General features: G+C 44.4%; 1 protein-coding gene across 2 annotated transcripts in view; it reads right to left on the reverse strand.

Moving 5' to 3' along the window:
- Positions 1-15,608, reverse strand: part of VPS13D (vacuolar protein sorting 13 homolog D) — a 2,979,414-nt gene that overhangs the window by 1,188,027 nt on the left and 1,775,779 nt on the right. For both annotated transcript variants that reach the window (XM_078642819.1, XM_078642818.1), the window contains one exon: positions 3,496-3,687. In XM_078642819.1, coding sequence (XP_078498945.1) covers positions 3,496-3,687 — 192 coding nt within the window. The remainder of the gene's footprint in view (positions 1-3,495; positions 3,688-15,608) is intronic.

A 15,608-nucleotide genomic window follows, 5' to 3' on the forward strand; every position in this document is an offset into this window, starting at 1 on the left:
CTCTGCTCGAGCTCAGCTCAGCAGCAGGAGGGCAGAATCGAGTCGGGGTGGACAGCAGCACTAGCTTGCTAGCAGACCCTGAAAGGCTGTTACTGGAAGTGCTGGGGGCTTTCCGGAAGAGCTCACATCGCATGGAATCATACCTACAACACCGGTAACGGTGTTGAGGTATTATTCCAACATGCCCAGGTTCAGCACAGCCACTATATAGTTAGCCATTGCGTATGGCGCATGGCCAGTAGATGTATGAAGATGGCTGACTGCACTTATAAAGCCTGCAGAATAGACTAAGGGGTTTGTAGGGGGTGTCCATCTTATGCAAGGGATTGATTCCTCACACTCAAAGCCCAGCACCCTGTCTTCAGGATTAAAAGTTCTGCCTTAGGGGTGACTTATAGGTTTTAAGTGTAGTGACCTCAGATATAAGGAAATGTACATCTGTTGTAAGTGGTGCTAGCACCAGGTTACACAGGTTACAATTGCAGTCCTGTAGCCACATTTTAAGTGGTCTCTCATGGGTGGCAAAATACATGCGCAGCCCATGGGAGACCCCTGGTGTACCTATGCCCTGGGTAGCTTAGTACCATATACTAGAGATTTACAAGGGTACACCAGTAGCCAATTATGGAGGCACCAAAGTACTTACCATGTCAGATTTAGGGAGGAAGCACAGTGACTGAAGTCCTGATTAGCAGGATCCCAGCCAGACTCATCTGACAGGATTTGAGGATCTGACTGCAAAGATCCAAAGATTCAGTGAAGTTTTATCCTGAGGAAGGGCATGAGTTACAAACCTCTCAGAACTTTCCTATCAAGGAATTGTACCTAAAGGGAAAGCCTCCATGGCCAAGAGCTGTAGCGTGGGGAATGCTGATCTCAGAAGACATTCCCACTCAGTGAACTATTTGCATATTTGACAAGCCTTGATTGAAGTTAGCTTTGTACTGTAATTTTCTTTTTGAAGCGTGAAGAAATTTCTGGAAAGACTGAGCTTCGACAGAGGCTCCAGGAGCAAAATTAAAATTGCACTACGGAAGTGCGGCAAAATTAACAAACTGCAATTTTGTCAATCATACATTTTGCCATATTTACATAATGTTCCTTGTTGGAAAACCGTCCCGAAAAAGAAGAGTTTTTAAAGGAAGATTTTTCGTATAATATACGAGTGAGAGAATTATGCCAAAACGCATGGTGTAAAGATTTTTCCCCCCTGCAAAACAGTAAAAAAAATAACAAAACAAAAAAACGTTAATGAATTTAACAAAGTTTGATCAAATATTCACAAGCCTGGCTACAGCCAATGTTGCAGATTTCCCACTCTACTACTCCCTAGCATAGAAAATGTGCACCTTAGACTGGAGATGGTTACTAATTCAGAGTTCATTTCTCATGCTCACTTCATTATTTATTTATCTACTTTCTTGGGTAGAATGGGTTAAACTGGGAAGACACCAATGTAAATAGCTCTAGCCAACTGGATTAACTAGGGAAAGTACAAATTATTTCATTACTTACTCTTGTGCAGGCAGGTTTCGAGTTTCACTGAAAGCTAAGAAAACTAGAGGATCATGGTGGCGCTAATTTTGCTCTTTACCTTCCTATCTAAGTTCAAGGCAGATGGCCTTTTATTGCCGGTTAAAAGGTGTGGAGGGGAGTAAAACAATTCAAGATTAAACTTTCAATTTAGACATGCTTTAAAGGACCACAGACTCCGAATTCCAGTTTTGTGGATTTAATATAAGGCCAAAAATAATTGAATATAAACACACCTCAATATCAGAGGATATAGATACATAAAAATCAATACAGAGCCGAGTCTACGTATATAATTCATTCGGCATAAAAGGCATAATATGATGAACTCCAAAATCAAAATACAACAAAGGATAGAAGCTGAGTCCAATTCTCTTTTCATTTGAGAGAAAAACAAAAGTATCTTTCCCTACTCTGCTCTAAATGAGAGTCCTACCTATTTCCCCAATATCTTCTCCCAAAGGTGTCAGCACGTGTTGACTTCCTAAGAAGTACTCACGTCAAATGGGTCTGATAGCTTAAAGCTATGGAGCTCACTCTAAGATGCTCCTTCTCCTCCGAAATAAGCAGAGGTCTCTCAAATCTGTCCCTGCGCATCATACAAAACGACGATGTGCAAACCACAATACGTCACATGGTACACTTTTCCATTTACACCATCTTTCAGTAAGTTTCCACAGAAGCTTTAATTAATTCGACTCTTATTCCAGCGGCCTTGAATCTCAGATAGGCCAGACACGAAAGGCGTCCTCCCTTCTCGACTTTCAGACTTCTTCAAAGACATTCCGGGTATCTCCTTACATCTAAGAATAACACGGACAAATTCCTGCACCTGCACTAGGATGAGAACATACTGTCTTCGAGCAGTAAAAGGATTCATTTAATTATGATTCTCGTTGAGCAACCAAGGAGAAACGAAACTCAAAACAACCTACAGTTTGGGGCTACAATTCAGTCAACTTAAAATAAATACGAATTACATTACACAAGTATATTTCATCCTGCACATTACATATACAGGAATTGTAAGGTCCTTTAATACATTCAAAGGTCTACTTATGTGCACACTACATTTTAAGGCTAGTATAACTCGAATAAATGCATCTTAATAATCATGAAACACTGCAAACAATAAAAACACATGTGAGTGCTTTTAAACCATGAGTATAGTGCACCCATACAATTTAGAGTGCTATAAGCGCTCTATCAATCAGTACAAGTGAAGATTTTTACATGACACCTGAGAAGGATCTAATTTAGTTAGCCAGTTTATTCACATGACTTAGAAATAGGAGTGATTTACTCATTACTCACTATTATTTTCAAACACCTTACCTATAATGACAGCAAACTAGATGAGTATTTATGATGTGAGGGTAAACCATTTCTCATTACTAGATTTGCATAAAGCTTAGATCTAATTAATGAAGCACTGTAATGGTGGAAAAAGTTGTTATTTTGCCCTAACACAGAACAAAGACTACATAGCTTTGGAAAATATGATTCTGTGGAAACAAATTTATGTGGTGCAGCATAAATACTTACCCACATAAAAACAGACAATCAAAAAGGCTATATGTATCCTCTGTACCATCTATCATCCTTCATCTTAAAAACCCTGAAAAGCCCGCCAGCCCCCCACACCTTCTCCCTTTTCTTGGGGCATCCCCTATTCTGATACACCACTCGTTTTTCTCTCTGTTGAAGAATTCTTGCCAACAGGTTAAAGAGAAAGGTTTCACTAATTCGTTTTACAAACAGCCCACATATAACAAACAGTGAGCAACTCGATTTGGCTACTAATTCTCTGCAACTACAAAGCATCAGTTCAGTTTTAATCTCCTCAATTCAATTTATGTGGCTGAAAAAGTCAAACAGGGTGAAGATGGCCCTTAATGTAAATACCATGCATTATATTCTAAAACGTTCAATAAACCAAACAAAAGAAAAAATGGAACATACCTGTTTTATTAATCAACCAGTATGGTGCAGAGATAAATATCTTTAAGGACCCTTCAGCTCGGCATACAATGCGGATCGTCAAATTTAGCTGTCGTTTGTTAACATCATATACTCTCATTCTCACCATGTAGTTTTGTGTACCAGGGGGGATAAGCAACTCTTTGCAGTCCTGGAAGTTTTCTAAAGAAACCCCTGTTAAAAGAAAACACACAAATAATATCCTATGTATAGCAGGTCCATTAAATTTGATTTTGGTTTCTAGCTTCAGATTTAAAAACAATTTTAGTGGATTTCCTTTAACTATTTTGGGTATAGGAAGTTACATCTCCCTGGATGAACTAAAACACTTTTACTGAAACTAAAAGGACAATCAAACCAAAAAGAGTTTGTACAAAAAAGTGGGATCTTAAGATCAAAAGCAGACCATAAGAATGTAAATGACAAGCGGAACATTGCCCGTCTATTGGGAGCGGCAGCACCACAAACACTGGGTGCCTGGAAGGCAGATAAGGACTGGTGTTTGGTACAGGAGAAGACGGTTTGTAGCACGTGGCTGCCCTCAAAATTGGATAGCAATCTGGACTAAGTGGAACACTTATCGCGGGAATATTTGTGAGCCCCAAACTGTCCCCGCCCTGGACGAACAGCTATCGTCTTGATATGTAGGATAAGTGAACCGTGTATCCCACATCTGTGCACCCTTATATACTATGTAATTACTTGACTCTGAGATATGTGTAACTGCTACAGCCAATGAAGAATTGTTAGCGATGACCGAACCCTTCCCTTTCTTGTTTAATAAAAACAGATTAAAATAAATAAATAAGGTAAACGACAGTAGAATATCTTGCAGATACTTAACCCCATAATCTTTCACTTAAAAAGAAATCACCACACCTGACCCTCTTCATATATAATTTATACACAACAATTTGCAAAGAACCTTGTTAATATTTAGGGTGCCTCACTCTCATTTCAATTCTGTTTAAGTTCAGAATACAGAGGATGAACACACCCCTTTACTGATGCAATAACTGTTGTCTTTGTGTTGTCAAGGGTCTAGCATTTTTCCTTTCGCAGAATGTGCCCCCAATCCTGTTCACTGTCTACATGGCCCTGCAGTTTCAGTTGTATGTGCTCTTTTTAGCAAAGGCATAATCCTTGGCAGCCATACCACTGTATACTTGAAAAGTTAGCAAATGCAACTATCTTTCTAAGTAACACAAGCTACTACATCATATTCAAAATTACCTTTTGATACCAGATATGAATCTTCCATTTCTCTCTTACCAGATTTCATATTTACATTCCACAGTAAAAATATTGGCCTTCACCTGAGTAAACTTGAATCCATCATCCCTCTTTTGTCCGTTGTCCGTAGCACCAAAAGCACTGGAACAGGACAGAGAATTCCTTGCTGAGGCTGGAGCATGTCGGCAGATGGTGTCAAATATACAGTGCACATAATCCTTGTTGTTGATGACACTGTGCTCAGTACTAACGTGGGACCTTTTTAAATTTTAAAAAGAGGCTGCCACTCCACAGAATTGGGGAGAAGGGAACACAGTGAGGAATTTGCAGTAAGATACAGTATCCACCTGAAAGATGGTGATGAATTCTGATAATACTGTTAACCACAGATTCCTCATTTTAGATTAGACGCAGTGCATTCCCGAGGTGGAGGGTCTGTGGAGCAGGCTCAGTCCTAAAATCTTGTATAAACTAACAGGCAAACTGGCCTTCCTGCTAGACCTGGTTGTTAAGGAAACAGTGCTTTGTGAATGTATACACGAACGCTAACTTCACAGCCTGGCTCATGTCAAGGGCTAGCAGCCCTCACACAAAAAGAGTTATAGCTACCTCTGCCCTGCTGGAATGGGCATGCAGACCTTCCGAGGACTCTTAGCCAGTGCACAGCTGATCTTAATGTAGGGGATTATTCCACCTCAACAGGATCCCCCTTCTACACAGGTATTACTTTCTCAGTTTTAGAGAATGTCACAAAAAGTTCAGCATCCAAACATTGATCCATGGTAGGACCTATGTAAAACTTCAAAGTCCTTTTAAGATCCAGCCGATGTAGCCTCGCCTCCTCTTTCAAGGGGTGAATGGGAGCAAAGAATGCTGGCAGAGTAATGGATTGTCCAGTATGGAAGGAAGTCATAACTTTTGGTAGAAAGGTCGCCTAAGTCCACAGCACAAATTAGTCCAGAAAAATGTAGTGAAATGCAGTTACAAAGACTGTGCCTGCAGATCACTCACAAGACGAGCTGATGGGATCACAATGATGAAGATAGTTTTCAATGTCAGGAGATGTAATGAGCTGCTATGCATAGGCTAAAAGGCCGTACACAGAAGAAAAGTCAAGATCAAGTTAAGATCCCAAAGTGGTACCATGTGATTTGAACAAGGATAGGTGGTCAGCAAACATAGAAAGGCCAACAGGATGGACATATAACCATTTATAGTGTAATTGCAAAGCCTTGCAGGGCTAAAGACAAACAAAAGAACATCTGACTGCTTTGGCTGCAAAGGGCAGTGTCTCAGGCACTGCACGAGGTTACGATTCTGTACCAGAGTCTGGTTTAAATGGATTTCGTGGAGGGGCGCCTGGCAGCAAGGATGACATCTACTACCATTTCAGGTGTCAAGAAGAATGCTGTTAATTGCTACTCAGTCTCCATGCATGGAGGTGTAGATTCAGGTGGAGAACCCTGCCCTGTTACTGAGACAGGAGGTCCTCAGTGAGTGGCAATCTGCTGGGGGGCCGATGCTCATGGCCAAAATTCCAAATTCTGCACTCACCTGACCCAACCTAGGGTCACTAGGATATCTTGGTTTGGTTGTTCCTGATCATCTTCGTAACTCGAGAGAGTCAAGGCAGTTCCAATAAGGCTTACAGGAGTCCCTTGTTTCATGCCCGTTGGAACGCATCTCCTAGCAAGATTTTTTGCGGATACTACAGGGCGCAAAATTGCTGACACTTTGAATTCACAACAGTGGCAACTACATCTAGTGAGGGTTCCCTCAACTGGAGGAGGACATTATCCACCACCTTGTGATGCCAGACCACGCCTGCACAATTCGTCTGCTCACGTACTCAGTGACAGTACCAGGTGGTTGGCAACCAGAAGGATGCCCGTACATTTCAGCCACCTCCAGAGAGGCAAAGCACCCTGGCACAGAACCCCGCTTAGCCTTGCTTGCTGCAGTACCACATAGTGGTGCTGTTGCTCTTGAGAACCTGTATTATTCTCCCCTTGATGGATAGCAGAAATGAATAAAGGCTAAACAAATGACTCGCAGCTCCAGTAAACTGATGTTGAGCTGGTCCTCTACTGGTGAACCCAGTCCTCTTACATTCTCTTCCCCCAGCCTAGGAGTGCCGTGTTCGTCATCACCATTATCTCTGGGTGGAAGATAGAGAGGGACAGCTGCTGGATGAATTACGGTTGATTGGCCACCAGTACATATCTTGAGCTGTCGCCTCCAAACCCTCAGTAGCATCGGAAAAGATACCTTGATGCAGGGCCCACTAAAACTCTAGGTACCACTGCAAAGCATGCATGTGCTGTAGGAGAGTAGGATCTGCTTACTATGGTTACCCCCACGTTTTGCTGTGTTTCACTGATTTATCGACTTTAGTCTGGCTGGGGCCCTGCTAACCAGGACCCCAGCCTAGCTGCTTCCTCTCTAAATTGATTGCACGTACATTAGGTACACTCCAGATTGGTTACTGGCTTACCCTTGTGAGTCCCTAGTATATGGTACCTTAGGTACCAAGGGCATAGGTACCCCAGAGGTCTACCAGGGGCATGTATTATGCCACCACTGGGAAGCCTTCCAAAATGGCACCACAGGTCTGCTACTGCAGCCTGGGTAAGGTGGTGCATGCTCCCCTTACTAAGATATGGTATACCTATATATACAGACACATAGAAACCTATAAGTCACTCCTATGGCAGGCCTTGACAATCCTGAAGGCAGAGTGCTTGGTTTTGTGTGAGAGGGTGCCCAAGCATGAGCTGAGCCCCTCTGCAGCTTTCAGAATCCCTTTCCCTTCCTTATAGCTGTTCTGTGATACAGCCATACCATATACTCTTAAGTGCATTATAACCTTGCGGTAAATGCTAACTTTGGAATGGTGTCAAACACTTTGGAATCCTACCCCCCCCCCCCCCAGTTCTGGCAGCGGGGGTAGAATTCCACCCTTCTAGAGGGAGAAGACATGTACACACTTACCTGACCGCTAATAGTTTAAAAGAGCCCCAGCATCACAAAATGGATGCTGCTGCCACAGACACGAGTCTGACATCCTGCTGCTGGACGAAACTCCGGTAGGGGAGGCCTGGACAATAGGTTTCCTGCCAAGGTAGGTAACCACCTCCCCAGACAGGCTTTAGCGTATTGGGGCAGGCTGGGTGCATTCAGTGAATGCTTTTCAGACAGTGCCTGGGGCACACAAGGGGCCCCTGTGCATACCCCAGTTCAAACCGGTTGCTGGTTGCTGGGGCACTCAGCCCAGCCCTGGCGCGAAACTGGACAAAGGGGAATGGGTGTAACCACCCCCTCCCCAGGTCCTATGGGACCTTAGAGTTAGTCCAACCCCTAAACTTAGTATAAGTATAGGAACCTAGGCCCTAGGACTTTAGATTACCCTGGACGAAACACTGCAAGATATATCCTGGAACTTTGACATTCTATTTCGACAGAAAATGGAAGGATCTCCCTTGGGGTCAAGGAGTGACCCCAATGTTCAAACGGGCACCAAAGAAGCATCTTGCCGGTCTGCATTTCGAGGCTCCCGCTGGATCCCGAAGGATTTGCGACACAGGACACGGACTTCCAGACATCTCTGAGGCCGACACGAGTTCACAGCAAAGCTGAGACTCGCAGCCGTCACGAGAGACGTGGGACCGGAACTCCTGGACACCGTGCATATTTGCAAGTGCACCGACTTCCTGAGCTTTCCTGAAGTTGTGCATTGGGCTACTTGTAGTCCAAGCCATGAGCACCATTTGCACTGATGATTGTGGGCCTACACTCCACTAGTGTTCAGTGGGCCTGCTTCTAGCATTTCTGCTCGAGGCCCCTTCGCGATCCCTGGTCCGTCGACTGGTGGGTCCCCACAAAGGTAACTCTTTTGTTTCTTGGGCTTCCCTGGTTGCTCCAGACGCGCCCTGACTCCCCTCCAAAGGGTGAGTCCCTCAGACCTTGCTGGTCTGCTCCGCAGCCAATCTTTGCATTCTGCGTGGGTTGCCTGTTGCCAAGGCTTGTGGGTCCAATCCGGATACCGACTCCACAGCACTCGACATCTGACGTGGGACAGCTCGAATCCAGCTCCGGGTTGTCGTCGACGCCTCCTGGTCCTCGTGGCTGAAGAGTCAAGCTTCACCTCCTGCACCTGAAATCACCCGACATCGGTGGGCATCTTCTTGTTGCCTCCCTGGTCACTGGCAAGTGACCCAGACTCTGTCCCCTCTGCTTTCAGGTTCTTCAGATCTTTGATCCACCCTTGGATCCATCCGGACACTTTTCATCTGGTCGCCTGCAGCACTTCTTTGCAGCTCTCCATAGGAAATGACGACGAAACCCGACACGAAAAGACACCTATGCACCCGGCTTCCCTGGGTGAGGTAACACAAGTACTTTGGTACTCCCGTGGGTCTTGACTCTCGAACTGTCCAGTACTGAAAGGGTTTGTTCCAAGTCCACTCCTAAGTGTCCCTAATCTTTAAAATTCTAACCGCAACTTTCTCCATAGAAGTCAATGGTGATTCGCGGCTGTGTTTAGACACTGCACATGTCCCCCGTGGGTCTCCTGTGTCCCAACCTTCGGTGGTTCCTGGTTGCCCCAGCGGTTCTACAGGCCCTAGGCCTTGTCTCTATGTCACTCGTGGTTCTTATACCACTTTCTTAGTATACGGTTTGTGAGGCCACTAGGGGAAAACGTATACTGTGCTAATTAAGTTTACTTTGTGTACTTTTGCCTCCAGCCTCATAAAGAGACTAGAGGGATGTGTTTAGAATAAATACATATATTTTTATATATACCTGGTGTGGTTCTCCTTTCATGTAGTCATTCATGAGGTTAAAGACTGGTAAAACAAGCAGCTTTACATTCCTTCAAGACTTCGCCTGAAGGCTGCTCTCCACAGCTACAACTAGGATAGCTTTCTATATAGGTTGTCTTTAAACCTACCATCAATAAGGGTTGTTTGGACTGGTGCAAGGTGCCCACTAGAATAGTGGACAGCATATGCCAGGCCAACTTCTCACATGTGCCACCTGGTATAATTCAGAAGGAGGATGTATGAAGCTAAGAGGCCAAGAAGCCTCAAAGCCACCCCACCATGATCACAGACCAAGCCTGAAACATCACGAACATGGCCCAAATGATGTCAGATTTAATGTAGTGGACTCGCTGATGTGGAGGAAAAACTCTAAAATTCACTGTGTCCAGGTTCACCTCAGGGAATGGAAGCCTCTATGAAGGAAACATGAAGAAGTTTGGCTCATTTATGGTGAAACTCAACAATGTCAAAAGTTCTAGACTGGAGGTAGTCCACAAGTGACTGCCGCAAGTCTGCCTTCAGAAGCCAGTTGTCGAGATACAGAAACACATGAACTCCCGACCTCCAAAGAAGGGTAGCGACCAGCTCCATCACTTTTGTGAACCCCTGAGAGGGGCGTTGGTGACGCCGAAGGGAAGAATGGTAAATTTAAAATGCTCCTGGCGACCTTGAACCACAGGTAACACCTGTTGGAAAGCAGGATGGGTATATGGAAATGCACATTCTGCAAGTCTAAGGACACCATCAGATCCAGAAGAGATAGAAATGTAGCCCACGTAAGCATTCCAAATTTGTCCTTCCTAAGGAAGGAATTGAAGAGTAAAGGTCCAGAAAAGGCCTTAACCCCACTGCCCTTTTTTTGGAAGAAGAAATAGCAAGCGTAACAACTCCCTCCTGTCCCAGAGTCCAGCACCCTCTCTATGGCACTGTTGGAGAGCAAAAGGGGCACCTCCTGCAGCAGGAAGAACAAATGATCTGCAGAAATGTGTTCTGAAATGGTAGGGATATTGAGCGGGGAGGAGAGAAAAGGCTGGGCACACCCTTTTTTAACAATTCGCAAGCCCCATCTGTCGGACTCGCCAACCCGGTACCAGTGCTGGATCATGCCTCCGACTGGTTAGGAATGTGCCACTGCGGGCAAACTAATGTGGTTTGCTTGCTCTTGTAGCAGAAGAGAAGGAGTTGGAAGATTGGTACCCTGCTGGCGCTCACACTGCCCACCAGATCCACGGCAGCGGCTTCAAAACGACTGGGCAGTCTGCTGCATCACTAGTTGTGAAGGCTGTCTCTGCCTATACTATAACCTCCTCTGGAATAACCCCTACATTTCTAGAAATGGTGCGGAAATTGTTTGGAAGGAATAAATAGCCCCAAGGAACATGCTGCAGCTTTGCAGTACTAGCAGCATTCCAAAGCGAAGTCTGTCTTTTCTACTAGAAGTCAAGACCCATCAAGGGCGTGTCTATCAGCGAAGCCAGTACATCACCAGATAACTCCATGCACCTTGCCCAGGCATATTTGCAAAGGACAATACTAAAACCAAAATCCCTTCAAAGGCAATCCGTGGAATATAGACCGGCTCGGATAGCATGTGTCATCTGGACCACTGAGGTTCTAAGGTCCTTTGGGAATGCTGGTTAGACTGTGTCCAAAAGGGCAGGTGTATTTTGGCCCAACAAATGAACTGCATTTACAGATCGCAGTGCCAGACTGGCGGAAAAAAACATATGTTTGCCAAAGACATCAATCCATTTGGAGTCTATATTCTCCGGAGTAGTTGGAAATGAGTTTGGATTCACCGTACTCTAATGTGGTCTTGAGTTGGGTGCTTGGTGAGAAAATGTGGGTCACCAGGAACTGGCCCATAACGTTTGGCCACCTGACTGTTTAATGTAGGGCAAGAACATGGTTTAGACTAGGTAGTCACCAGAGTATCGATGGGGGCGCATTACAAGAAAGCAAGGGCTAAGATGCTGATGCTGCTGGCCTCAGCTGTAGATTTTTCATCAAACCATTTGTTTTAGTCTCATTGAGAAACTCCTGTAGTTCTACCAGTTTGATCGCTCTCCAAATCACTTCTGCAAGTGAGGCACTTTCTTCTGTTGGTGCCCCATGTGGTGAGTGAAGCCCACTGGCATTCTGTACATGAAGGTATAAGGCTTTGTCAGTGTAAATGATGGGAGAGCAGGCCCTACTCCTCACTATCATCGTCAATATCCTGAAACAGGATCAGAGCAAAAGAGTTAATGGAGTCTCTGTTGATATGTGTTATGCCGTAGAGGTACAGGATTAGAATCAGGGTGCATAATACAGTTTGTGCTTTTATAACCTTTTAGAGAGACACTTGTCGAGCTCAGACCGACGTCAGTTCAGGATCCAAAATGGGCATCGGCACTGAATCAACCTTCGTTACAGCTGGCACTAGTGTTGGGGTGGCAGGAACAAGCATGGACCATGGTGCCAGAGAAGAAGTCTGTACAGGAGTCAGTACGGAGCCAAAGCAGAGCTGCATGCCGCCATCTAGCGACATGCAGGAGCAATGCTATGATAAACTTTCTAGATCCAGTCTGGCGCCTGGGAGATATTCTAAGGTGAGGAATTTGCAGTTAGAAGTGTAATGTGTAATGTATTAATGAAGAATAAATTACTTAACTTCAGTAACATTCTTTCTAATGGATATTGTAATTGTAATTTTATGTATATAGCGTTTACTACCCCTGACGAAGCTTCAAACCGCTTTACGGAGATTAGCACACTACTTCGGAAACCAGAGGGATTAGTGGTGGATTGGTATAAGGAAATATGAGTATAGTATTAGTATTATTATAGGGAGTTACGGGTTAATTTGAGTAGAGGACATGTGAGTCTGTTAGTTGGGTTGAATAGAGCAATGGATGCATAGAAGAGGGAAGAAAACCCGATTCTTAAATGGGAGATCATAGTAGTAAATTGAGGTCTTGGAAGAATAAAGTGAGATGGAGGAGAAAAGGATTAGGGAGAAAGAGAATCAGAGTAGTAAAATGAGGTTTGGCATGAGCCAGAGGAGAGACAACATGAGGGAGAATTTAGTAGGGTTGTTTGGGCAATCATAGTAGAAAAAGGATGTCTGGGGTGTTCCAGGATGTGTAGAGGGAGGAGTCTAGGAAGGTTTTTAGTTGTAGAATGGGTCTTGATGAGAGAGAGTGAAGATAGAGGATACATTGATAGAGGTGTAGGTTGATGGTATTTATTTATTTATATTTATATGGCGCACAGCTACCCAACAAAGGGTTTCCCGGCGCAGCAGATCCCAATGTCAATGCGGTTACAGAAAACTAGATGTTAAATAGCCATGTTTTAAGGCTTTTCTGAATTTGATGTAACTCGGCTCAGACCGCAATGTATGAGGCATTGAATTCGAAAGTGAGGGTCCTAGGAGTGAAAAGGACTTGCCACCCATGCGTGACAGCTTGATCTTCGGAATTTCGAAATGATTTGCCGTGGAAGACCGAAGAGATCTGGAAGGTCGATAGGGGCGCACCAGGTTTTGCAGATATTTTGGAGCGGTATTAGTGGAAATCCTATGCATAATGCATAGGGATTTAAATTTGACTCGATTCTCAATTTTTAGCCAGTGTAACTTCCTGATATATTTAGTGGTTGGAGTAGAGATGGGAATTTTCCAGAGTAGTCTGGCTGCTGCATTTTGTACTGACTGTAACCTGCGGACAGTGGCTTTATTAGCCCCCAGGTACAGAACGTTGCCATAATCTAGCCTAGATGTTATTAGGGCGTTGACAACTGTTTTCTTGGTGTTTTCAGGCAGCATCCAACAGATCTTTTTTAGCCATTTTAATATGGCGAAGCAGGTGGCCGAAGTCTTTACCGCTTGCTGGTGTAGACTGAGTGAGTCGTCAATAATGACGCCCAAGTTGCGGGCATGAGTGACAGGGGTAGGGGGGGTGCCCATATCAGTTGGCCAGTGTTGGGGTCCCCAAAGTTCTTTATTTTTGCCCAACACGATTAACTCGGTTTTTTCGCCGTTTAGTTTTAGGAAGTTTATTTGCATCCATTCAGCGATTTTAGGGAAGAAGAACTGTCAGAGTCTACAGCTGATAAAGAAAAGAGCAGCTGAGAGTCATCAGCGTAAGAAAACATTAAAAGCCCTGTTTCCTCCACTATCTTGGCCAAGGGACTCATATATACGTTGAAAAGCAACGGGCTAAGAATGGAGCCCTGTGGTACTCCGTGTTTAAATGTCATGGTATCAGAGCAGGCAGTTTGTGAGAAGACCTGGAACGTGCGGTTTTCCAATAATGATCTAATCCAATTGAGAGCCGCCCCACGGATGCCCAGAGAGTGGAGTGTCTGGGCGAGGACCGCATGCGACACGGTGTCGAATGCCGCACTGAGGTCGAGTAGCACAAGTGCCACTGTTTCGCCCTTGTCGACCATACGATGGATATTTTCGGTTACCCCCAACAAGGTAGTCTCTGTAGAAAAACCTGCACGGAATCCCGACTGGTGGGATGGTAACAGGTCATGAATGGTGATAAAATCCGTAAGGCAACGATGTACATGCTTCTCTAATATTTTTGCAAAGATGGGCAGCAAGGATATTGGGCGGAAGTTAGCTGGTAAATTGGGGTCTGCGCCAGCTTTCTTCAAAAGCGGATGAATCATTGCATGCTTCCATTCATCGGGTACCGTTTGTTCCAGTAACGAAGCATTGAGAAGATCAGTAATAGTAGCTAAAACGTTGCTGTTAAGTTGCTTTAAAACTGAGCATGGCAATGGGTCTTTAGGTGAGCCAGATTTAATAGTTTTTAGCAGCCTTTGAACCATATCAGGATTCAACAAGGGCCAACTATCAAGTGTGGCAGAAAATGCATCAGCCAGAGTAGGGCAATCAGGAGTACCTATGGCCTTACCTGGAAGAGGTGATGCACAATTAGAGGTAGCTTCAAAGGTTGAATCATGTTTATTAGAAGCTTGGATAATATCTTGGTGAATTTTGTCGACTTTGTTGATAAAGAAGGCGGCTAACAGGTCACATTGTGTTTTGTTAAGTTGCGGTGGAAGTTGAGATGTATTGGAGCCAGCCAGCTCTTTTACTAACTTGAAGAGTGTTTTGGAGTGGTCTAAAGCATTTGTGATTTTAGTGCTGAGGTTGTGCTACTCCAAGAAACTTGGGCTACAGTACCCACACACAGAGTCGGGTTTATAAATTTTTTTAAGCCCGCAATAAAGAGCAATAAAGGGCGTGCTTCAGGGGGACTGACAACGTGGGTAAAACAGGCCTGGGGTTATTCAGTTTCTGAATTGTATGTGGATAATCCTGACATCTTGGCAATTAGGTTGCGCAAGGCAGGGGGCCAGGATATGTTTATTATTAATATTTATTCTCGTGGCCTTCCTGGTGGGCGATGTCCCCAGTTGATAGGTGTCCTAGACCACCTTTTAACTGGTTGGAATAAAGGTACTTTCATTATGATAGCTGGTGATATAAATTGCACTATCGAGCCACTCGATCTGCCAAAGGACAATTGGGGATTTGCAGAGGACGCAACATGGAAAATCCCGGAGCTAACGAATGGAACTCTTGTTAAAGCAACGGAGGCCGCCCTGAGCTGGACTGCCTTTTGTCTTACTTGGGGGTTAAGGGCCGTAAATGGCCGTACTAAATCAGACATTGGTGCTAACTTCACATTTGACAATGGTGTGAGAAAAAGCCGCATTGACTATATTTTTTTAAAAATGGAATTTTGGAGCCTAATTGTTGATATGGAAATTGTTACGCGCCCGGAAAGCGATCACAATCCCTTGTCCATGAAACTTAAAATATATGATCTAATAAGGTTGGCGGAACCAGATCCGATGGGGCAAGGGGTTCTGACTCTATCAAATGACCGGAGGAGACTTAAATGGTCCACCATATCAAATGATGCAACTATACAGGCTAATATAGAAAATATGGTGAAGCTTGCACTAAATAATATGAGGTCTGATGTTGTTGCGAGGGACCAGATTGATTTAGATAAGATTATGGGTATTCATGAT

The sequence above is a fragment of the Lissotriton helveticus genome, chromosome 5_1, assembly GCF_964261635.1.
Source record: "Lissotriton helveticus chromosome 5_1, aLisHel1.1, whole genome shotgun sequence".
Taxonomy (NCBI): Eukaryota; Metazoa; Chordata; class Amphibia; order Caudata; family Salamandridae; genus Lissotriton; species Lissotriton helveticus.